General features: G+C 40.6%; 5 protein-coding genes, 1 non-coding gene and 1 pseudogene across 6 annotated transcripts; 2 read left to right on the top strand and 5 right to left on the bottom strand.

Moving 5' to 3' along the window:
* Window positions 1-5,098: 5,098 nt before the first annotated feature.
* Window positions 5,099-9,453, top strand: BSK1 (BR-signaling kinase 1). The gene is made up of 9 exons (XM_021960411.2): window positions 5,099-5,607; window positions 5,741-5,876; window positions 6,371-6,504; window positions 6,616-6,721; window positions 6,852-6,937; window positions 7,568-7,756; window positions 8,287-8,451; window positions 8,536-8,649; window positions 9,017-9,453. The coding sequence occupies exons 1-9, from the start codon at window positions 5,284-5,286 to the stop codon at window positions 9,269-9,271; spliced, it is 1,509 nt and encodes a 502-aa protein (XP_021816103.2). The 5' UTR covers window positions 5,099-5,283; the 3' UTR covers window positions 9,272-9,453.
* A 716-nt stretch (window positions 9,454-10,169) lies between these two features.
* On the bottom strand, window positions 10,170-11,481 carry LOC110758519 (uncharacterized). Its single transcript, XM_021960395.2, has one exon. The coding sequence runs from the start codon at window positions 11,333-11,335 to the stop codon at window positions 10,466-10,468; it is 870 nt and encodes a 289-aa protein (XP_021816087.1). The 5' UTR covers window positions 11,336-11,481; the 3' UTR covers window positions 10,170-10,465.
* A 1,451-nt stretch (window positions 11,482-12,932) lies between these two features.
* Window positions 12,933-13,784, bottom strand: LOC110758520 (uncharacterized). The gene has a single exon (XM_021960397.2). The coding sequence runs from the start codon at window positions 13,779-13,781 to the stop codon at window positions 12,933-12,935; it is 849 nt and encodes a 282-aa protein (XP_021816089.2). The 5' UTR covers window positions 13,782-13,784.
* A 1,267-nt stretch (window positions 13,785-15,051) lies between these two features.
* Window positions 15,052-15,355, top strand: LOC148292621 (signal recognition particle RNA). Its single transcript, XR_015827333.1, has one exon.
* Window positions 15,356-16,033: 678 nt separating this feature from the next.
* On the bottom strand, window positions 16,034-16,909 carry LOC148292620 (uncharacterized; annotated as a pseudogene).
* Window positions 16,910-17,964: 1,055 nt separating this feature from the next.
* Window positions 17,965-18,966, bottom strand: LOC110758530 (uncharacterized). Its single transcript, XM_021960409.2, has one exon. The coding sequence runs from the start codon at window positions 18,802-18,804 to the stop codon at window positions 17,965-17,967; it is 840 nt and encodes a 279-aa protein (XP_021816101.1). The 5' UTR covers window positions 18,805-18,966.
* A 2,300-nt stretch (window positions 18,967-21,266) lies between these two features.
* Window positions 21,267-22,155, bottom strand: LOC110758521 (uncharacterized). Its single transcript, XM_021960398.2, has one exon. The coding sequence runs from the start codon at window positions 22,122-22,124 to the stop codon at window positions 21,267-21,269; it is 858 nt and encodes a 285-aa protein (XP_021816090.1). The 5' UTR covers window positions 22,125-22,155.
* Window positions 22,156-22,672: the final 517 nt, after the last annotated feature.

The following is a 22,672-nucleotide window of genomic DNA, read 5'->3' as shown; positions in this document are numbered from 1 at the left end:
CGCTTATGAGGTAGTCCAAGTGTGGAAGGGGCAAGGACTTAAGAGCTAGAATGGTTGGTGTTGGCCGGGTTGTGCGTGTGAGGGGTATTTTGGGTATTTCGGAAGGTTACGGGAGGAACCTGAAGAAACTCAGAACACGAAAGATGTTCGTAATGACGAGATACACGCTATGCAACTGACGGTTCGCCATTCGGAGTTCGTATGAAGAAGTTATGCCCAATTATGACTCCTCGTGCATAGGTGATGTTTCCTCCTGAAAGAAGGCTAAATGCATAAAATGCTATATAGGGGGTGACATGGTGTCATGCTCTGATACCACTTGTCACGGGACGAGCGTGCGACGCGGCGCGGCGGAAGCAAAACACAAATTTCGCTCGCACAAACGCTCCCGTGCGGCCCAGGATCCCTTCGAATCCCAGTCAGCCTTCTCCCCACTTCATGACTCTCACAACTCCGCGAGAGGTTCACCATCATGTGTCGTCTCCCATAGGCGCCAAGCCCCATAGCTAGACAACGAGTCACACTTCCTTGTGACAACACAATCACCCCGCATCCGGCAACGAACCCTCGACGCCCATACATCAAGCGTTGCATAAGACACGTCAACTGCATCGACCACGTCGCATGCCAAACTCGTGGCTCGCTCATGTCCAAGTCGAGACATAGCGATCCAACACACCATCGGTTTACCCACACTTCTGTCGGTCATCCGTTAGCAACCAAGATAGCCCACATCCTCAAGCTATCCACGCAAGCTGTCACGCTCGCATGTCGCCCAAGCCTTGGCGACATATGTATTCCGAATGTCCCACATAACCATCTATGCTTTGCATGGGGTCGCAACCCATGCGTACCGGCATCCGAATATCTTCCTTCCATCTTGGACAAGGCCGAACCCAAGCCAAGTCCATCGAGTCTCGTCAAATGCCTCGCTAGCCGACGGCATAGCGAATGCCATACGTTGACCTCACTCTTTCCAACGATGCGCAATACGAACGGCCCCGCGTGTTCGTACTGTCCTCGGGAAGTCCTTTCCCTCGGAGACATAGATTATCCTTCAACAATCTCATGCCCGCCCTTATGACTACCTCCAATGTCATAAGGATGCTCGCTTAGTGCCACAAGGGTGTAAGCACCAGGGGTGGTGGAGAGCATGACACCATGTCACCCCCTATATAGCATTTTATGCATTTAGCCTTCTTTCAGGAGGAAACATCACATATGCACGAGGAGTCATAATTGGGCATAACTTCTTCATACGAACTCCGAATGGCGAACCGTCAGTTGCATAGCGTGTATCTCGTCATTACGAACATCTTTCGTGTTCTGAGTTTCTTCAGGTTCCTCCCGTAACCTTCCGAAATACCCAAAATACCCCTCACACGCACAACCCGGCCAACACCAACCATTCTAGCTCTTAAGTCCTTGCCCCTTCCACACTTGGACTACCTCATAAGCGCATGGATGTCCCAACGGAGTCACGAAAGCACACGCTCAAGTGCGATCCGTGACATTCTCCCCCACTGATAGTGTCGACGCCCTCGTCGACGTGCCCACTGCACTGCCGCATAACAACACCATATAGGAATATCCTCTTCTCTTCGCTCCATGGACCACAATGCACCACTGTGTTCACCCTTTTGAACTTCTCTTTCAAAGTCCTACGTCTTTCCCTCTTTGGGCCGAGACCTCCGTCTCTTGTCGCACTCGACCACTGAACAACCACATAGCCCGCTGGTCAAGTACCTCCACATTTTCCACATTCAAAGAGATGCACCCCACCTGAGTGTGACTCGTAAGCCAACCGTGTGTCCTCCACGGCACCTCCCTTTTGTGCATCTGCACTGCCATACCTCAATGGCGTACGTGGGTCTCCCCCACTTATCTCGTCGACGCACCCTCACGCCAACGTGCCTCCGAAGCTTAGCTCCATAACACTTAGGCATTCACAATTCACCATGGTAAGACATCCTCCCTACTACGAGTAGAACCACCTAACCAACGCCCACACTTGGACTTGGCAGAACCTACTTCCGCAGCATCCACAAGGGAACAAGTAAGACATCCTCCCCAAAGCTACTCCAACTCTTTGCATGCCCTTAAGTGCGGACATCCTACGTCCTTAGCCACCATCCTCACAAGAAAAACTCTGGGATCCACCTTTGGAACACACCAGCATTCCGAATATTAGTTAGCAACCTTGTGTCGAACATTATGCGTAACCCACACGTCCTCCACAATTGTAAGAGCAACCACTTAAGTGACTCCTTCATTAAAGCCTAGCCCGTCAGCGACTTACTCCCTCAATGGAGCCCAGTCCGTCAGCGACTTACTCCCTTCGAAGACTGCACCATTTCGGTATTCAGCTCCCACAACTCTTCCCTGAACAAAGGTCTTGCACCTTCCATCCAACACAAGTCACCAACTCGGTCTACCACAACCTTCAATGGTATGCTATGGTTCGAGTATAAGCCAATCTTTGACACTCTCACCAAACTCGCGCTCCCATCCTCCCCACATCCTGAACTGAACGAGCAACATCACTTCGTCACAAGCCAGAACCCCTGCCTACCCGACTTCCGGGCGCTTGGTGCACGGATTAGAAAACTAGGCAATCGAGCAGCAAAACCAACCATCATCCCCCATCTTAGAGTCATCCTGCTTGATGTCTTCTCACAACTTCGAGATAAACTTTTGGATACCTTCACCCTTCCATAGGATCCAGCACCAAGACGGGTTTCCAACAACCGTCACACAACCTGATTCCAACAATCATCCACAGTGACGTTGGGGTCTTCTTCCAACTTCGCAAGTCCACTACCCATCACAGGCAATGACATGCTACCTTGCTATCAAAGTTCCTCCATCACCAATCTCTTCTAGGTACGAGTCCCTCACACAGAAACCACCTTTAGAATCAATCGGCTCTGATTGTGGCACTAAGCGAGCATCCTTATGACATTGGAGGTAGTCATAAGGGCGGGCATGAGATTGTTGAAGGATAATCTATGTCTCCGAGGGAAAGGACTTCCCGAGGACAGTACGAACACGCGGGGCCGTTCGTATTGCGCATCGTTGGAAAGAGTGAGGTCAACGTATGGCATTCGCTATGCCGTCGGCTAGCGAGGCATTTGATGAGACTCGATGGACTTGGCTTGGGTTCGGCCTTGTCCAAGATGGAAGGAAGATATTCGGATGCCGGTACGCATGGGTTGCGACCCCATGCAAAGCATAGATGGTTATGTGGGACATTCGGAATACATATGTCGCCAAGGCTTGGGCGACATGCGAGCGTGACAGCTTGCGTGGATAGCTTGAGGATGTGGGCTATCTTGGTTGCTAACGGATGACCGACAGAAGTGTGGGTAAACCGATGGTGTGTTGGATCGCTATGTCTCGACTTGGACATGAGCGAGCCACGAGTTTGGCATGCGACGTGGTCGATGCAGTTGACGTGTCTTATGCAACGCTTGATGTATGGGCGTCGAGGGTTCGTTGCCGGATGCGGGGTGATTGTGTTGTCACAAGGAAGTGTGACTCGTTGTCTAGCTATGGGGCTTGGCGCCTATGGGAGACGACACATGATGGTGAACCTCTCGCGGAGTTGTGAGAGTCATGAAGTGGGGAGAAGGCTGACTGGGATTCGAAGGGATCCTGGGCCGCACGGGAGCGTTTGTGCGAGCGAAATTTGTGTTTTGCTTCCGCCGCGCCGCGTCGCACGCTCGTCCCGTGACACTATGCTGGCAAAACTCACAATGTTGGTGATACCAAACAAAAAAAGCCAACATGGTTGAGTCGAGTAGAAAAGGGCATTGACTTGCACACGAGTGGTCTCAAATTCGTACTATCATAACATTTTGACAGTGTGAGAAATCCCTCTCTCTTTATAGTTTAGACTATCGTATGTATTAAAAAAATTGAAAAAAAAGACGTCGGTTGTGATTTCGAACTTTTTGGCATAACATTATTGAATGGTACCTGCGTACAATGAATGAATGCAACTGTTAAAACACAGTAAGTGGCATATAATGATTTGTCTCCACAAAGAAAAATTGGACCTTTATGAGAAGAGAATATATGCTTTTTTAATTGGATAGGCCACACTTAAAAAAAGTTAATACACATCAAGATTATATGCATTAAAGAAAATAAAATGCAACAACCAAACAAGTTCTGGTATCTTGTCATGATGAAGTACTACAAGGAAAGCTAAAGAACAAGACAACTTAAGTACTGGGAAAAATCAGTTGGCTTTTCTTATACAAATCAATCCGTAGGTCAATTATGATGCAAAATAACAGGTCATGAGATTCTGTGTTTGTTCCAAACACATACTATTATTAAAAGGGAGAAACTGAGGAAGAAGGGTTTGCTTTGATTCTGCAATCTGCCTGTTTACTCTGTGTGTGCCTTATATTTTATTTTGTGGTCAACTGCACCAGGAAACTTGGTATTTGTTTAACCATGTTTTCTTCTGTCTTTACTTTGTGATGATAATAAACTACCCCAGTTGAGCATAATTTAATTGAAAGCATAAACCTTCCAAATCTAATTTCAAAGGGGAAATTCTTGTGGGGTTTAAGGAAAAGAAAAGCAAAAAGTAAGGATTGTGTAGCACAAGTAGGTTAAGAGCATTTATTTTCGCATCCGAGCTTATCTATTCGTTTCTTCTTTTGGTCAATATTACACGTATGAAATGCGTAGAGAAAAATTATATATAAAAATACACATATAGATAGATGACAGAATCTTATAATCCTAAATAGAATTTCACAAACTAATGATATTAATGTGATAAAACTTGATAAATTACCAACATTTAGGAAAAGAATTGTTCGGACAAGATTAGTACTAAAATGGTGATGATTGATGTGAAACGAGATACGTGTTGCATTCCTATCTTTTTTTCTTCTTTTTGTCAAAAAAGGAACTGATGAAATTCTTTTGCTTGTAGGAAAATTGAAAACCAAATGACCAAAAGTGTTTAGTGGAAAAATGGAAAGAAATAAAAGAAGGTTAACTAATAAAACTGTAGCAACTAGAAATGCTTTAATTACCATAAGCTAAACCTTTAGCATTAAACTGCCAGGAAGCTGTGACAGAGAGAGCACATACAAAACTGTCTCCTCTCTCTCTCTCTCTCTCTCTCTCTTCAAGTCTCTCTTAACCCACTAGACACTCAAGCTGAGGAGGCAGCCAGGAACCAGCTCATGGTTTTCCTCTAGTTTTTTCTTCTTCCAACTCCAAGAAGCTGCTGAAGCACACAAACACACAAACCAAGTCATGGGTTGCTGTGAATCAAAGGTTTCAGAGAAGCAACCAGAGAAGCTCCAAACCCAAGCACATGCCAACAACAGCCGGACTCCGACCCACCACCCGAACCCATCTCCCGGATCCGACCCGGAAACCGGCGGAGCTCCACCCTTCTCCGAATTCTCCTTCTCGGACCTCAAAGCCGCCACCAACAACTTCAGCTCCGACTTCATAGTCTCAGAGAGCGGTGAGAAAGCCCCTAACCTTGTCTACAAAGGGCGGCTGCAGAACCGCCGTTGGATCGCCGTCAAGAAGTTCACCAAGATCGCTTGGCCTGATCCCAAGCAGTTTGCGGTAAGCTTGTTTATGCTTTTGGCTTCATTGGGTTTGGGACTTTTGGTCGTTTTGGTGGTTTTCAATCGTTTTGTGAAGTGGGTATGTGAAATACTTTGTGGGTTTTTAAATTTCTGGGCTTTTGCTTTTGTAGGAGGAAGCTTGGGGTGTTGGGAAGCTGAGGCATCGGAGGCTTGCGAATTTAATTGGGTATTGCTGTGATGGTGATGAGAGGCTGCTTGTTGCTGAGTACATGCCTACTGATACTTTAGCTAAGCATTTGTTTCATTGTATGTGTCAACACCTTTCTTTTCCTTTTTTTCCCCCCACTTTATACTTTAACTGGTGTATCAAGAATGCTGCTTTTTAGCTTAGCTTCTAAGATTTCTCAGTGACACTTTTGTGAAGTATCTCTAAGTACATAGTTCTGAAACAATCAAACATTGAAATGTAAGATTGCATTGACATTAGTTTTCTACAACATGACAAGTTATGCCATTTATCTTAGCTGGTCTATTTATGCATGTTGTTATCTAGTAGTTTTGCTAATCCTAGATGATGTTTTATATTGCCTTTCATTTGGGGAAGGTGCGGCGAGGTGGTTTTTGCTATAGTATTCTATTTAATGTGACTGTATTGTGCTTGTCTTCGTACTGTTAATTTCCTGAGTTTTGCATAGGAGATCAATTTTACTTTTGGGTTTTGTACCTCCAAATTGAGAAATTAGTGGCTGCATTCTGTTATATCTAAGATTAAAATTTTGGTCTCGGCTTGTTCTTGACAGGGGAGAATCAAACCATTGAGTGGGCTATGCGTTTAAGAGTGGGTCTTTATATTGCTGAAGCTTTAGATTATTGTAGTACTGAGGGCCGTCCATTATACCACGATTTGAATGCTTATAGGGTTCTCTTTGACGAGGTATTCCTTTCTCAAATTTGATTCTCATAGTTGAAAATATATGTATTTTCAGTTACTTCAGTGTCCATTAATATTAAGGGTGATATTCTAGTATTTGAATGTGACCTGTAGGATGGTGATCCTCGTCTTTCCTGTTTTGGCTTGATGAGAAATAGTAGGGATGGGAAGAGTTATAGCACGAATCTTGCCTACACGCCGCCTGAGTATTTAAGAAATGGTAATAACATCTCTAGTCTAAATATCACCTATCTGTTTGATCATTGTCTAGTTAGTATTGTAGTTTTCCTATCTAAAGGAATTTTCCTGCATGAGATATGCCTTCAGTTGTCTTTTAATTTACATTGTAGGAAGGGTCACTCCAGAGAGTGTTATTTATAGCTTTGGCACTGTCCTTCTAGATCTGCTAAGTGGAAAGCACATCCCTCCAAGTCATGTAAGTGCGCTGCTATATAACATGCTTTATGCGTTTTAGAGCAAATGTATCTTGATGCTATAGTCCTCTTGGATTGTGTCAACTAGTAGTTGTCACTCAAAGTTGAAATTAATTAATTACAAATATTCTTTAGTGGATCTGTTTATACTAATTTGATTGTTCGAATAAGATACGCAGATATATCTTTGAGTATTCAAGCTCTTCAGCATGCTGGATTTGCGAAACAGTTTTCTTCATAACCTCCACATCTTAGTGGACAAATAATATTGAACAACATCCCTGTTTTATATAATTTCATTCTGTCTCCATGCAATTCACCCATCTTGATGTTATGCAAAAACACTCCCTTCACTTCTTCTAAAAACTATTTTCATGGTTATCTTAGTTCACATAAATCTCTTCTTGGAATTGTGAATTTCAATTTACTTTTAATTTCATTACATGAGAAGATTTTTCGTGACTTTTTGAATTATAACAATACTTTCCATCATGCTAGAAGTTTAAGTTGTTTTATTATCTAGAGTTAACCATCATACAAGATGATCACATGAGATTTGTTCAGTGCTGGTCTGTTTTTTTTATAAACGGAACATAGTCTAGTATATATTTGATGTATATTCATGTAAACAGGCTCTTGATATGATACGGGGGAAAAATATCATTCTCTTAATGGATTCACATTTGGAGGGGAAATTTTCTACAGAGGAAGCAACCGTGGTTGTTAATCTTGCCTCTCAATGTCTCCAATATGAACCCAGAGAGCGGCCTAATACGAAGGACCTTGTTGCGACACTTGCTCCACTGCAGACGAAACCTGAAGTAAGATACTTTCTCTAATTGGATTATGAAATAGTCTAGTTTATGAACAAAACTATTATTCTTTTTCTCAGTGCATACTCTAAGTGTACCTTGTTCTTGATTTTGCACTTGTAATTTTGTAATTCCCTGGCATAAGCTGTTTTTGATGGCTCAATATGGCTGGCTGGGTGCAAAAGGAACCTCCTTACACTGTATCTGAAAATGATGGAGATCCATGGAGTGGAAAATGATGCATGCACACATGGATTGTGTTGAATGCTGTGGCTTTTGTTTCTCTTCAAAGTTGAAGATCCCTCCGCCCTATTAAAAAAATAAAATTGCTGTGGCTGGCATTCTTGCCATGGCGGATGCCTTTAACCTCCTTTAGGGCATTTCCCTGGCATCCACATATTCTTACATGGCCAAAACTATGTTTGTCTGTGGACCTAATATGAGGTCAAATAAGTTTTGTAATCGATGGATGTGCTCTTAAGATGATAAAGGAGCACTACTTCACATTAAGAAGCTAATAACAAAGGTCTGGATTGCAGGTCCCATCTTATGTCATGCTTGGAATTCCAAAGCATGAGGAAGCCCCTGCAACCCCGCAACGTCCCCTTTCTGCAATGGGCGAGGCCTGTTCTCGGATGGACCTCACAGCAATCCATCAGATCTTGGTTATGACGCACTACCGAGATGATGAAGGAACCAATGAGGTAGTTGAGTGGTACTAGAGGTCTTGCATATCCCTGTTCATTCAATTTGTGCTAAGAGATCTTTTTGAATTTGGATGGGTTCAGTTATCTTTCCAAGAGTGGACTCAACAAATGAGAGACATGCTGGAGGCAAGGAAGCGAGGGGACTATGCATTTCGTGACAAAGATTTTAAAACTGCCATTGATTGTTACTCCCAGGTATAACTTTGTAGCCCGTGTGTGCCTTTTAATTTATATATAATGGTAAATCTTTTTGGCTGGAAATATGTCAAGAAATTGACTGAACGTTTGACTTGGAACCTTCCACCAGTAGATTATGTCATAATATTATGCCCTCAACTGTAAGTGTTACCATATTTATTTTCTTGCTCAACCTTTTTGAATCAAATTACTGCTGATGTAGTCTTAGTAGTCTTTTGTTGATTAGATTTAGGATGGCTATTCGAAGCATTTTGTTTTTGTTGTTATGTGTTACGATGGGCTCATCAAGTTATAATCTTGAAGTAACTGGGTCTTAAGTAGTGATGTTCACTTAAGTGGTTCCTTTTGGGTTTTTCGAGTGCAGTTCATAGATGTTGGAACTATGGTGTCCCCAACTGTTTTTGCACGACGCAGTTTATGCTATCTGTTAAATGAGCAACCTGATGCTGCTCTTCGAGATGCAATGCAAGCACAATGTGTTTATCCAGACTGGCCCACGGCCTTCTACATGCAGTCAGTTGCTCTAGCCAAGCTAGACATGCACAAGGACGCCACCGACATGTTAAATGAAGCAACTGCACTAGAAGAAAAGCGGCAACGAGGAGGCAGGGGATCATGAAGTTCAACTATGTAATAAGTGATAGTCCATTATTCACCACTACCAATTGACAGTTGTTGTTGAGGCCAATGAAAATTTGTATAAAATCTGAGCTGGGAATCAAAATTGTCTTTACCATTGAGAATGTATTTATACAGAAACATCGATATCTTTTGTTGCACTAGTGAATGTGTGCTTCTCTCCCTCTCTCTCTCACTGCCTCACTGGTCTTGTACAATTTAGAAACCAAAGACAGCTACATACTATCGTTGTGATTTAGAAATGGTGGATATAATTTAAGTGACTCCAACCCGTCTTAATATGCTGACCATGACAATGGTGTCATGTTTGTCGTGCACCGGCGAAAGCGCTTTACTCAGGCTTGTAGATGGAACTTAATATATTGAACAATGCTGATAAACAGATACAAGAACAGGAGATAAATTTTCCTTGGTGTCTTTCCCATGTGTATTTATAGTTTTATACGTTCTTTTTCTTTTCTGTTCATGCAATGGCAACAATGGTATTGTATGTGACAAAATTTGCACGTAAAAACATTATTTAAACAAAACTTTTGACTGAAAAATCATATGAATTGTATGGGTTTTCTAAATGATTGTATTGCAAGACAATATGATCACAGACTTAATCTTTTTAGTAGTCCCTATTTGTCCCTCTGTTAGAGGGACAGAGCATTGTTTACTGCTTAAACCTTGTGAGAATCAAGTCCTTTTGAATGCCATTGATTGTTGATTATTTATTATCTCTCTTGAGACAATTGGAATCTTGACAGCCTTGATATTTGACATGATTTGCGCAAATCCCATGTGACAATCATAATTTCAAATGCTCCTGTGAATTTACCCCTCTCAGGTTTGACTTTGGGAAATTAGAGTAAATTCATCTTTTGATCTTGTAATTAGACAATAGGGATAAGTTCATTTTTCAATTAGTTTTCTAGATCGAAGCCATGCATTGGATGATAATCGGAATGCAGAGACCCGAGGATGATAGTCAGATCGGAAATCGTGTTAGTTTCAGTACTTGCAAGAATTCAAGATCAGTTCCCAAAGTGAATGCTTTTGAAGAAAGAAAGAGACTAGTTGAGAATTTAAGCAAATGAACATATCATTTTGTATAATTAATTTGATATCAGAGGATGTATTTGTATACACATGTAATGTTTTTCATGTACAAAATCGAAAAAGCTAATATCTAGTGGTTTAGGATGTTGAGGAGGGAGACTCTTGTTTTGATCATTTGCCTAAATAGGCGCTCAAGTCCGTCTTCCTGATCTTGAATGCATGCGTCCAGCTTCTCCAACTGGTTGTGTGCATTAAGTGCACTTTGGGAATGAGATTTGCTTGTCTTGTGTCCAATGAGTGACTGTAATGAAGCATCCACCTCTGCAAATTCATTTACTTCTGTTTCTTCCTCACAAGCTACTTTTTTTGATTGCATCATCTTGGAGACCAAAGACCAGCTGCTGTTTGGCTGTGATTTTGGGCTGGAGATGAAGGACAGCAGTGATTCGAACACTGTCAGAGTGACTGCTTCAACATCTCTCAACTTGCTCACAATGGAAATAGTCTCACTGTCCTGGTTGAGGGAAGAGAAAGTGGATCTGTTTTCGGTTCCCTTGAGATTCTTCATAGCCTTTTCAATTGTCTTTTTCACCATCTTCCTGGAGGTTAAGTATTTCCTAACCTCACTTGTAAGAGCTCCAGTTTCACCTCCCCGCTTTCTTCGCATGATGGATTGAAGGTTCTGGATGCATTCCTTGGTTTGCAACAAGGCATCTTTGGCAGTGCCACAAACATCCAACCGCCAGAGTGAGCCATCTAACAACTCATTAGTCCATTTCTCATTCTGCTCTTGGGCTAAGGCTTGTTGAGTGAGGGGCAACTGAAGAAACCTATCAACAGAATCATGCAAATCTTGGAGGCCACTTAGTTTGTTGCATATTGATGATGAAGATGTGGAGGTGGCCTCAGAAGACCTCAATTTACACAAAAGTTCATCAACTTCTTCAATGATCGGGTGTGGCCTAGAGGGGAAGCTGTTAGAGCGAGTATGCAAAGCCATTTCTTCTTGGTGTATTGTGAGAAGATAGAATATAAGACCTTGTAGTTAATGTACAATTGAGATTGATTTGTTCCTCTCCATATGCATCTGCTTAATATATAGTGTTGGTTGAGGAAGGGGACATGGAAACTCATCCACTTCAATCATCGGTGAGAGGTAACATGATTTTGATTTGTATCTATACGTTCCCTTGGCAATGTTTATGCAAGGTTTCTTCCCACACCAGCATTCCAACTCATGAACTGATTAATTTAGGATATAAAACCTCATACTATCTTTATATAATGTTACAATCACTCGATCATAATTAACATATTGGACAGCAATCCATAAATTAAATATTAAGCATGAGTGCCAATGGCCTGTGTCCAGCCACTTCTATGCTTAAGCCTTATGCATAGACTCAATTATGATGATTCATGTATGTGAGTGATTAGTTAATGCATCTTATTTTTGCAGGTCCTTGGCATGATATTGTTAAGCAAGCAGCAGGCAAGATCTGCAATCTGCATTTTTTATAGCCTCAGTGTTTCCAAAATGTAGAAAAATGGTGTGTAGCAGACTTGATGAATTGGACTGTTCCCAAGCAGAATGACATCCAGCACAATTGTCATTCTTGGATCTGAGATGCGCATCTGCCGTGTTATTGTCATTAATTAGTTACAACAGTTTGTTAATTTTAATCTGTCTTTGATTATTCCCCGGGAGATAACTGGAATTTGACATCCATTTCAGTTGTTTTGAAATTTTTTTTTTTGGTAATAGCAAGTGAGCAACCACTCCGAGTCGTAGACCTGAACGGATTTGACTCTCCCCAGGGGGTGTTTTTTCACAAGGTGGGATTCGAACGCTGGACCTCACTGAGGCCAGCTAACATTCGCCCACTTGCAGGCCTAGCCAGGATATCCACTAGACCAAACCCCTTGGGTGTTGTTTTGAAATTTTGTTTAGTGGTCACAGAGTTTTACCAGAAATTCTTCATTCAATGATATGCTGGCAAGTTTACTAGAAAGAAATAAAAATAAATGATTGTATAGCAAGCAAGACCAAATGATCATAGACTTAAAACCTTTTTTAGTCTCTAATAGTTCCTCTAACAGAGACAGTCAGCATATGCTTACTGCTTAAAGAAAATCAAGTCTTCTTTTGAATGCCATTGATCGTTGATTATTTATTGTCTCTCTTGAGACAATTGGAATCTTGACAGCCTTGACATTTGATATAATCTACGCAAATCCCATGTGACAACAATGATAGTTTTACATACTCCTGTGAGTTTACCTCTCAGGTTTGATTTCGGGAAATTAGAGTTAATTCACTTTTCATTATCTTGTAATTAGACAATAAGGGTAAGTTCATTTTTTCCATGCACAGGATGATAATCGGAATATAGAGAACGAAAATTGTGTTAGTTTCAGTACTACAAGAATTCATGATCAGTTCCCAAAGTGAATGCTTTCGTAGAAGGATGAGACTAGTTGATAATTTGAGCAAAAGAGTATATCATCATTATGTATCTGAATTTGATCCCAGGGGATGTATTTGTATACAAATATGTTTTTCATGTACAAAATCGAAAAATCTAAGATATATGTATCTAGTGGTTTAGGATGTTGAGGAGGGAGACTCTTGTTTTGATAATTTGCCTAAATACGCACTCAACTCCTTCTTCTTGGTCTTGAATGCATGACTCCAGCTGCTCGAGCTGGTTCTGCGCAACACTTTTGTTTTGAGATTTGCATGTCTTGTGTCCAATGAGAGAGTTCAATGCAGCATCCACTTGTGCAAATTCATTTGCTTCTGTTTCTTCTTCACAGGCAACTTTTTTTGAGTGCATCATCTTGGAGACCAAGGACCAGCTGCTTGGCTGTGATTTTGGCCCAGAGATGAAGGAAAGAAGTGAGTCAAACACTGCAAGAGTGACTCCTTCAACTTCTCTCAACTTGTTTACCATGTCAATTGACTCATTGTCCTTGTTGAGGGATGAGAAATTGGATCCCTTAAGATTCTTCATAGCCTTTTGGATTGCCCTTTTCACCGTCTTCCTGGAGGTTAAGTATTTCCTGACCTCACTGGTGAGTGCTGCAGATTCACCTCCTCGTGTTCTTCGTATGATTGATTGAAGATCTTGTGCACATTCCTTGGTTTGCAAGATAGCATCCTTGGCGCTGCTGCAAACATCCAAGAGTCTGAGAGAGCCATCTAATAGCTCATTAGCCCATTTCTCATTCTGCTCTTGTGCTAAGGCTTGTTGAGTGAGGGGCAACTGAAGCAACCTGTCAACACAATCATGCAAATCTTGGAGACCGCTTAGTTTGTGGCTTATTGATGATGAAGATGTGGAGGTGGCCTTAGAAGACCTCAGTCTACGCACACGTTCATCAACTTCTTGAACGATTGGGTGTGGCCTTGAAGGGAAGCTGTTAGAGCGAGTGTGGAAAGCCATTTCTTGTTTGTGTATTGTGAAAAGATAGAACAGAAGACTTAGAAAGTTGTGGTTGATGTACAATTCAGAGTGCTTAATATATAGTGTTGATTGAAGAGGGGGACATGGAATCTCATCCGCTTCAATCATCAGTGAGAGAGGTAACATGATTTCGATTGGATCTATATGTTCCCTAGGTAATGTTTATGCATTGTCTCCTCCCACACCAGCATTCCAACTCATGAAGTTATTAGTTTAGCACATTATAATGCTACAACCATTTAATCATTGTTAATATACGATACCACGAGTGGCATTGACGTCCTTGTTTCCAAAAATACGTGGGGAGGCAAAAACCATTTAACTCAATTATGGTGATCAACATATGTGATTAGTTAATTCCTCTTGTTTTGCAGGTCCTTCACATGATTTTTTGCCAAGGAGGAGGCATGATCTGCAAATATGCAATATTTTGCATTAAAAAGTCACCATCCGTTGTGTTTCTATAATGTAGGAAAATGGAAAATTGTTGGTTATTTAGCAAACTAGAAAGAATTGCAATGTTTCTATCATATATATGAATTGCAATGTTCCCCAAACTGAAAGAAAACCAACATAATTTTCACTATAACCAGCATAATTAATTAGTCTCATTAATTTTTTTTACTTTAATCTGTGTTTAATATTTCCTGGGAGATAATCCATTTTATTGTTTTGAAAACTTCTGTAGGGCTCAGAGATTTTTCTTACTTAACTCAGAAACAACATGCAGATATGAAATTAGGCAGCTGAAATAAAATGCTTCAGTGAGTTTTACCAGAAAAAAGGAAGCTTTCTCTGATGTTACTTTAAATTTTACCTTAAAAAAATACAAGTAAATTAAACCACCTCCAAGGATTGTTTTTACAAAACAAAAGTGTGGGTTAATCTTTAACTGATGTTTACTATTTTTCACCACCCAGCGTTAACAATGTCTTCTGAAGATCCTCTAAAATGCTTCAGTGAGTTTTACCATAAACTTTTGTTTTAGTTTCCTTTGAATGTGAAGTGTTTATTGATGGTTATCTGCCTTGAGATAAATGAAGTCTTGAAAGTCTTGTGATCATATTCAACTCCCTAAATTGTCACTGAAACATACAAATTGATCAAGTATTGATGAAATTCTGAGCTTCCAAATAGACCTTAAAACTCAAGTCATTATCTGAAGGTAAGAGCGGGTGCAAGTTATCCCACATCGCTTTGTCGGTATCAGACACTACGCTTTATAAACCTAACACGAGGAGGTTCTATCGCTGAGCTTTGTAACGCAAGCTTATAACCCGAGTGGGGGCTTCGAGGTCTGGAACTTTGGCTCAGTATTAGCTGGTCGGGTCCGGGTCGACTATCTTCTGACTCTCCCATTCCAAGCCAGGAGTTGAACCATGTGGCTCGAGCGAAGGCACTGGGTCTCTTGGCTCCTAGAGTGGAGGGAACTGCGTAAGGCTGGCTTCACAGAGCAACGATTACCTCCCGCTCTTGGCAGTGGAAGGATAACGAGTCGGTGTCGCTCGGATCCACCATGGCCCGCTAGACTGTCCCAATTGAACCGAACCTTTTTGCAATTTTCTTCCTCGATTTGGGAAGTTTCAATGCCAAAATCAAAATCAGGTTTCTCTTAAATTTTTTTTTTGCCTGATTGGGATGATGGGAAAGTTATGCTTTGTGGGGAACTCTGCTTCTATTTTAGTTTCTTCTTTGAAATTATTAGGGTACTGCTTGTATCGATTAACAATTTGAGGTTTGGAAAAGAATGCTTTTGAAGTAAGAAAAAGGGTGTATATCGTTGTTTATATATCCATTTCATATCAGAAGTGGTATTTGTATGCATGTATTGCTTTCCATGTTAAAAATTGAAAAGCCCTAAACCCTAATATATATATATATATTGAGAAGAGAGACTCTTGTTTTGATCAATTGCCTAAAAAGGCACTCAAGTCCTTCTTCCTCGATTTGGGAAGTTTCAATGCCAAAATCAAAATCAGGTTTCTCTTAAATTTTTTTTTTGCCTGATTGGGATGATGGGAAAGTTATGCTTTGTGGGGAACTCTGCTTCTATTTTAGTTTCTTCTTTGAAATTATTAGGGTACTGCTTGTATCGATTAACAATTTGAGGTTTGGAAAAGAATGCTTTTGAAGTAAGAAAAAGGGTGTATATCGTTGTTTATATATCCATTTCATATCAGAAGTGGTATTTGTATGCATGTATTGCTTTCCATGTTAAAAATTGAAAAGCCCTAAACCCTAATATATATATATATATTGAGAAGAGAGACTCTTGTTTTGATCAATTGCCTAAAAAGGCACTCAAGTCCTTCTTCCTGGTCCCGAATGCAAGACTCCAGCTTGTTAAGCTGGTTCTGCACATTATCGACATTTTGGTGTTGAGATTTGCTTGTCTTGTGTCCAATGAGAGAGTTCAATGCAGCATCCACTTGTGCAAACTCATTTGCTTCTGCTTCTTCCTCACAAGCAACTTTTTTTGATTGCATTATCTTGGAGACCAATGACCAGCTACTTGTCTTTGATTTTGGCCCAGAGACGGAGGACAAAAGTGACTCAAACACTGCAAGAGTGACTGCTTCTACTTCTCTCAACTTCTCATGATCCTTGTTGAGGGAAGAGAAAGCGGATTTGTTTGCTATTGCCTTCAAACTACCCATAGCCTTGTTGATTGTTTCACCATCTTCCTAGAGGTTAAGTATTTCCTTACCTCACTTGTAAGAGCTCCAGTTTCACCTCCTCGCCGCCTTCGTATAATCGATTGAAGATCCTGTACGCATTCCTTGGTTTGCAGGATGACATCCTTGGCACTGCTGCAAACATCTAAGAGTCTCAGAGAGCCATCTAATATCTCATTAGCCCATTTCTCATTCTGCTCTTGGGCTAAGGCCTGTTGAGTGAGGGGCAACTGAAGCAACCTATCAACACAATCATGCAATTCTTGGAGGCCACTTAGTTTGTGGCTTATTGATGATGATGAAGACGTGGAGGTGGCCTCAGAAGACCTCAATCTACACAAATGTTCTTCAACTTCTTGAACGATTGGGTGTGGCCTTGAAGGGAAGCTGTTAGAGCAAGTATGGAAAGGCATTTCTTTTTTTCTGTGTTGTTTGAAGATAGAACAGAAGACCTTGTAGTTGTGGTTGATGTCTAATTCAGAACTGATGGGTTCTTTCCATATGCATCTGCTTAATATATGGTGTAGGTTGAGGAGGGGGACATGGAATCTCATCCACTACAATCATCAGTGGGAGGTAACATGATTTCGATGTGGATCTATATGCTCCATCAGCGATGTTTATGCATTGTCTCTTCCCACACCAGCATTCCAACTCATGAACTGATTAATTTAGCATATAAAATCTCAGAGTTTCTTTACATAATGTGACAATCATTCAATCATAATTAACATATTGGATAGAGATCAATTAATTATATATGTGATAGCACGAGTGGACATGATCCCATGCCCAGCAGTTTTATATGCTTATTTATGTATGTGATTAGTTAATCTTATTTTGCAGGTCCTTGACATGATGGTTAAGCAAGCAGCAAGCCTGATCTATAATTTTAAGGCTTTCTAAATGGTTGTAGTGAATGAAGCAAGTAAGGCCATATGATCATTGACTTAAGCCCTTTTTTAGTCTCTAATTGTCCCTCTAACAGAGACAGTCATCATATGTTTACTGCTGAATCAAGTCCTCCTTTTCATGCCATTGATTATTGATTATCTCTCTTGAGACAATTGGAATCTTGACAGCCTTGACATTTGATATAATTGGCTTAAATCCCATGTGTAACAATGATAGTTTTTGATACTCCTGTGAGTTTACCTCAGGTTTGACTCAGGGGAGTTAGAGTTAAATCAAATTTTCATCTTGTAATTAGACTAGGGAATTTTTTTTTTTTTGTTCCATTAATTTCCAAGATTGATGCCAAAAACATAGATTATATGTGGTTATATAGAACATAAATGGTAAAATGTTTGTTGCAGTAGTTGCAAGAATTTATGATCTGTTCAGAAAACGAATGCTTTTGACGAAAGAAGAAGAATAGTTGACAATTAAGCAAATGAGTAAATCATTTTGTATAATCAATTTGATATCCAGAGGATGTATTTGTATACACGTATGTTTTTCATGTACATAATCGAAAAAGCTAAGATCTAGTGGTTTAAGATGTTGAGGAGGGAGACTCTTGTTTTGATCAACTGCCTAAAAAGGCACTCAAGTTGTTCTTCCTGATCTTGAATGCATGACTCCAGATTGTCGAGCTGGTTGTCTACTTTTTTGTGGTCAGATTTGCTTGTCTTAATGAATGATTGCAGAGCAGCATCCACTCGTGCAAATTGATTTGCTTCAGTTTCTTCCTCAAAAGCTACTCTTTTGGTGTGAATAATCTTGGAAACCAATGACCAACTGCTGCTTGGCTTTGACTTTGGGCCAGAGATGAAGGACAGGAGTGATTCGAACACTGAGAGAGTGACTGCCTCGACATCTCTCAACGTTCTAACAACGGCAATAGTCTCATTGTCCTTGTTAAGGGATGAGAAACTGGATCCCTTGAGATTTCCCATAGCCTTGTGGATTGCCTTCTTCACCATCTTCCTAGAGGTCAAGTATTTCCTGACCTCAGTTGTGAGTGCTCTGGATTCACTTCCCCGCCTTCTTCGCATGATTGATTGAAGGTCCTGCACGCATTCCTTGGTTTGCAACAGAGCATCCTTGGCTCTGCTGCAACCATCCAAGATCCTCAGAGAGCCATCTAATAGCTCATTAGTTGATTTCTCATTCTGCTCTTGGGCCAAGGCTTGTTGAGTGAGGGGCAACTGAAGCAACCTATCAACACAACTATGCAATTCTTGAAGGCCAGTTAGTTTGTGGCTGATTGATGATGATGTGGGGGTGACCTCAGAAGACCTCAATCTACACAAATGTTCATCAACTTCTTGAACGATCGGGTGTGGCCTAGAAGGGAAGCTGTTAGAGCGAGTGTGGAAAGCCATTTCTTTTTCCTTTTTTGGTCTTGTGAGAGAGAGAATAGATGACCTTGAAAGAATAGGTTAAATGTACAATTCAAACTGATGTGTTCCTTTCCATCTGCATCTGCTTAATATATAGTGTTGGTTGAAGAAGGGGACATGGAATCTCATCCTCTTCAATCACCAACCAGAGGTAACATGATTTCGATTTGGATCTATATGTTCCCTAGGCAATGTTTGTGCGATGTCTCTTCCCACACCAGCATACCAACTCATTTGCATATAAAAATCTCAGAGTATGCTGTTGCACGAGTGGCTTTAATCTATTAACCCTGTGTCGACCAAACGAAACCATGCATCCTTCCTAGCCATAGTGTTATATGATTTATTAAAGTCAATTATGCAGATCAGATTGGTTAAGTCATCGTATTTTGCAGGTCCTTGATATGATTGCTGGGCAAGGAGGAGGCAAGATCTGCAACCAGTATTAATAAGTATTGGAGAAAATGGCATGAAACAGACTTGGTGATCTGGACTGTTTGTCCCCCAAACGAAACGAAAACCGGCAGAATTATTGTTACTGGGAGTGAGATCTGAGTCTACCATTGGAGTAATAATGAACTAATTAGTCCCATTGATTTGTTAATGTTAATCTGTTTTTGATTGTTTCCCTGGATAAAATTAGACATGAAAGCCCCCAATTAAGTGTTTAAACACTTGAGCTCTAAGAGTATTTGATTGAGTATATAAAAAATGTATATCTCATTCATGTACAAGTATGAGCCAAAATACTTTTGGATGAATCATCAAACGCCTTGAAATTCTGGTTTTCAACATACTTTTGGTTTGAGGATGTTGAGAAGGCGACCTCAATCATAAGTTCAGAGAGTCCTGTGAATTTGTTGAGGGTATCTTGGATGTTTGCATCGCTGTGGTATTTCTTTCGGGTTGAGCGCTCACTTTCTAAAATATTGCCTGAATGGTATTTTTGTTCCGTATTTCAAATACTTGGTACAGTGTCAAATAAGTTATTGGGTGGTCTTTAATTTATAAAGGAAACTAAATAAATAAAAATGATTAAAACAGAAAATTCCATTTAAAAATAAAACTTGAAAAAGAAAAAAAGATGAAGTGGCTAAAAAGGTGGCGGTCTGGTCAAGAGCGGCGGACCTCCTTGGCCCAGTAAGTTCTGATAGTTCTGGATGCCGTCATGTTCACCACTGCTGCTCTGATAAGCCAACATCCTTAATGCCGTCCTGGGCAAAGACGTCAACCGGGCAGCCTAAAGAGACTATAGGAGCCCAATGTAGTCCTTCTGGAAAGATACGGCGAGCTTAGACTTGTGTATCTAAGGCCACCAACCGAGAACATATTGGGCCGTAGGTTGTCCGTGTCCTGACAAGAACTTTCCACATTCCACCTTTAATGCCCCCACGTTGGGTCACAAGCCCACGTTACTAGGCTCGGCAAACTAAATTTTAGGACTTAACTATATTAAGTACTTGACAAGCATTATGTTTTTTCAATGTGGGATTTACTGTTTTTTCAGGGTATAAAGAGAAAAGGAATAAAACTCCATCATGAGGTCTTATGTTCACTGCTTCAAGAATGTGAGAGTCAAGTCGTCCTTTGAATGCCTTTAGTTGTTGATTATTGAGTATCTGCCCTTCAGATATTTGATATGCTTTGCTTGCATAAATTCCATACGATCTCAGTGCTTGCTTTGAACACTCACATTATAGCTGTTTAATTTTTGTTTTCTTCTTTTTAATTTTTCGTAAGCTTGGTCTCTGTTTGTTCAAATCTTTGAACTCTTCTCTTAGGAAGATGTTTTCTGCCTTACTTGACGCCTTGGATAGCATGACAATTAAAGTTGCAGTAAATATTAAAGGAATTCAGGATTAGGATCGGCACCAAATTGAATGCTATATTAAGCGCAATTTAACCAAAATTGTATTAATTTGAGACCAGAGGATGTTTCTGTAACCAAAATTGTATTCAGCAAGCATGTGTTTATGTGAGGATCAAGTCCTCCTTTGAATGTAATCAACTGTTGATTATTGATTATCTTACTTGAGAGTGAGACAAACAGAATCTTGACAGCCTTGACATTTGGTATAATTTGTACAAATATCCCATGTGACCTCAATCATACATTGTTATAACTCGTGTGAAATACCACTCAGCCTTGTGTACGATTGAGAAATTACAGCTAATTCTTTTTCAAATTGTAATTGGAGAAAAAAGTTCTTTTGTGAATTAATTTCTAAGACTAAGTAGAAAATCATCTTCAGTACTGGCATTAATTAACCATATGAGCTTCGGAAAGGAACGCGTTTGAAATAAGAGAAAAGATAAGTGGCGATTCAAGGGAAAAAGTATATCATTATGTATATGAATTTGATATCAGAGGATGTATTTGTATACACATGTATGTCTTTCATGTACAAAATCGAAAAAGCTAATATACGTCTAGACTAGACGGTCTAGTGGTTTAGGATGTTGAGGAGGGAAACTCTTGTTTTGATCATTTGCCTAAATAGGCACTCAAGTCCTTCTTCTTGGTCTTGAATGCATGACTCCAGTTGGTCAAGTTGATTGTGGGCATCATCAGCACTAGGCTTGCTTGCCTTGTGTCTAATGAGTGAGTTCAATGCAGCATCCACCTCTGCAAATTCATTTATTTCTGTTGCTTCCTCACAAGCCACTTTCTTTGACTGCATCATCTTGGAGACTAGTGACCAGCTGCTGGGCTGTGATTTTGGCCCGGATATGAAGGAAAGAAGTGACTCAAACACTGCGAGGGTGATTGCTTCAACTTCTCTCAACTTGCTAACAACGGAAAATGTCTCATCGTCCTTGTTGAGGGAAGAAAATGTGGATCTGTTTTCGGTTCCCTTGAGATTCTTCATAGCCTTTTGGATTGCCTTTTTCACCATCTTCCTAGAGGTCAAGTATTTCCTGACCTCAGTTGTGAGTGCTCCAGATTCACTTCCCCGCCTTCTTCGCATGATTGATTGAAGGTCCTGCACGCATTCCTTGGTTTGCAACAGAGCATCCTTGGCACTGCTAGAAACATCCAAGAGTCTGAGAGAGCCATCTAGTAGCTCATTAGCCCATTTCTCATTCTGCACTTGTGCTAAGGCTTGTTGAGTGAGGGGCAACTGAAGCAATCTATCAACACAATCGTGCAAGTCTTGGAGGCCACTTAGTTTGTGGCTTATTGAAGATGAAGATGCAGAGGTGGCCTCAGAAGATCTCAATCTGCACAAGAGTTCATCAACTTCTTGAAGGACCGGGTGTGGCCTAGAGGGGAAGCTGTTAGAGCGAGTGTGGAAAGCCATTTCTTGTTTGTGTGCTGTGAGAGGATAGAAGAGAAGACTTTGTAGTTAATGCACAATTGAGATTGATGTGTTCATTTCCATATGCATCTGCTTAATATATAGTGTTGGTCAAGGAAGTGGACAGGACATGGTATCGCGTCCACTGCAATCACCAGCCAGCAGTAACATGATTTCGATTTGGATATATATTTTCCCTAGGCAATGTTTATACAATGTCTCTTCCCACACCAGCACAACTCATGAGCTGATTCATTTTGCATATAAAATCTCAGGGTCTGCTAAAAATCCTTATTAACAATTGGACATAAATATATATATATTATATGTTATTGCACGAGCAGCATTGACTCTGTCTAATAATACGTGGTGAGGGAAAAACCATGCATCCTAGCCATCCTTCTCATATGCTACAAACTCTATTATGCTGATTATGATTAATGTAAGTGATTAGTTAATTCATCTTAATTTCATGATTGTTGCTCTACGAGCAGGCAAGATCTGCAATATCCACTAATTTATGACCATGCATTGTGTTTCCATATTGTAGA

This window comes from Prunus avium, chromosome 8, assembly GCF_965620075.1.
Source record: "Prunus avium chromosome 8, drPruAviu1.hap1.1, whole genome shotgun sequence".
In the NCBI taxonomy this organism is placed as follows: Eukaryota; Viridiplantae; Streptophyta; class Magnoliopsida; order Rosales; family Rosaceae; genus Prunus; species Prunus avium.
Note: the sequence above shows the minus strand (reverse complement) of the source record. Positions and strands in the feature narration are given on the sequence as shown.

Coding starts and splice junctions, on each gene's coding strand:
- BSK1 (XM_021960411.2), top strand. CDS start 5,284: ATGGGTTGCTGTGAATCAAAGGTTTCAGAGAAGCAACCAGAGAAGCTC. Junction 6,505..6,615: donor ATAGGGTTCTCTTTGACGAG/GTATTCCTTTCT, acceptor TGTGACCTGTAG/GATGGTGATCCTCGTCTTTC. Junction 6,938..7,567: donor AGCACATCCCTCCAAGTCAT/GTAAGTGCGCTG, acceptor TCATGTAAACAG/GCTCTTGATATGATACGGGG.
- LOC110758519 (XM_021960395.2), bottom strand. CDS start 11,335: ATGGCTTTGCATACTCGCTCTAACAGCTTCCCCTCTAGGCCACACCCG.
- LOC110758520 (XM_021960397.2), bottom strand. CDS start 13,781: ATGGCTTTCCACACTCGCTCTAACAGCTTCCCTTCAAGGCCACACCCA.
- LOC110758530 (XM_021960409.2), bottom strand. CDS start 18,804: ATGGCTTTCCACACTCGCTCTAACAGCTTCCCTTCTAGGCCACACCCG.
- LOC110758521 (XM_021960398.2), bottom strand. CDS start 22,124: ATGGCTTTCCACACTCGCTCTAACAGCTTCCCCTCTAGGCCACACCCG.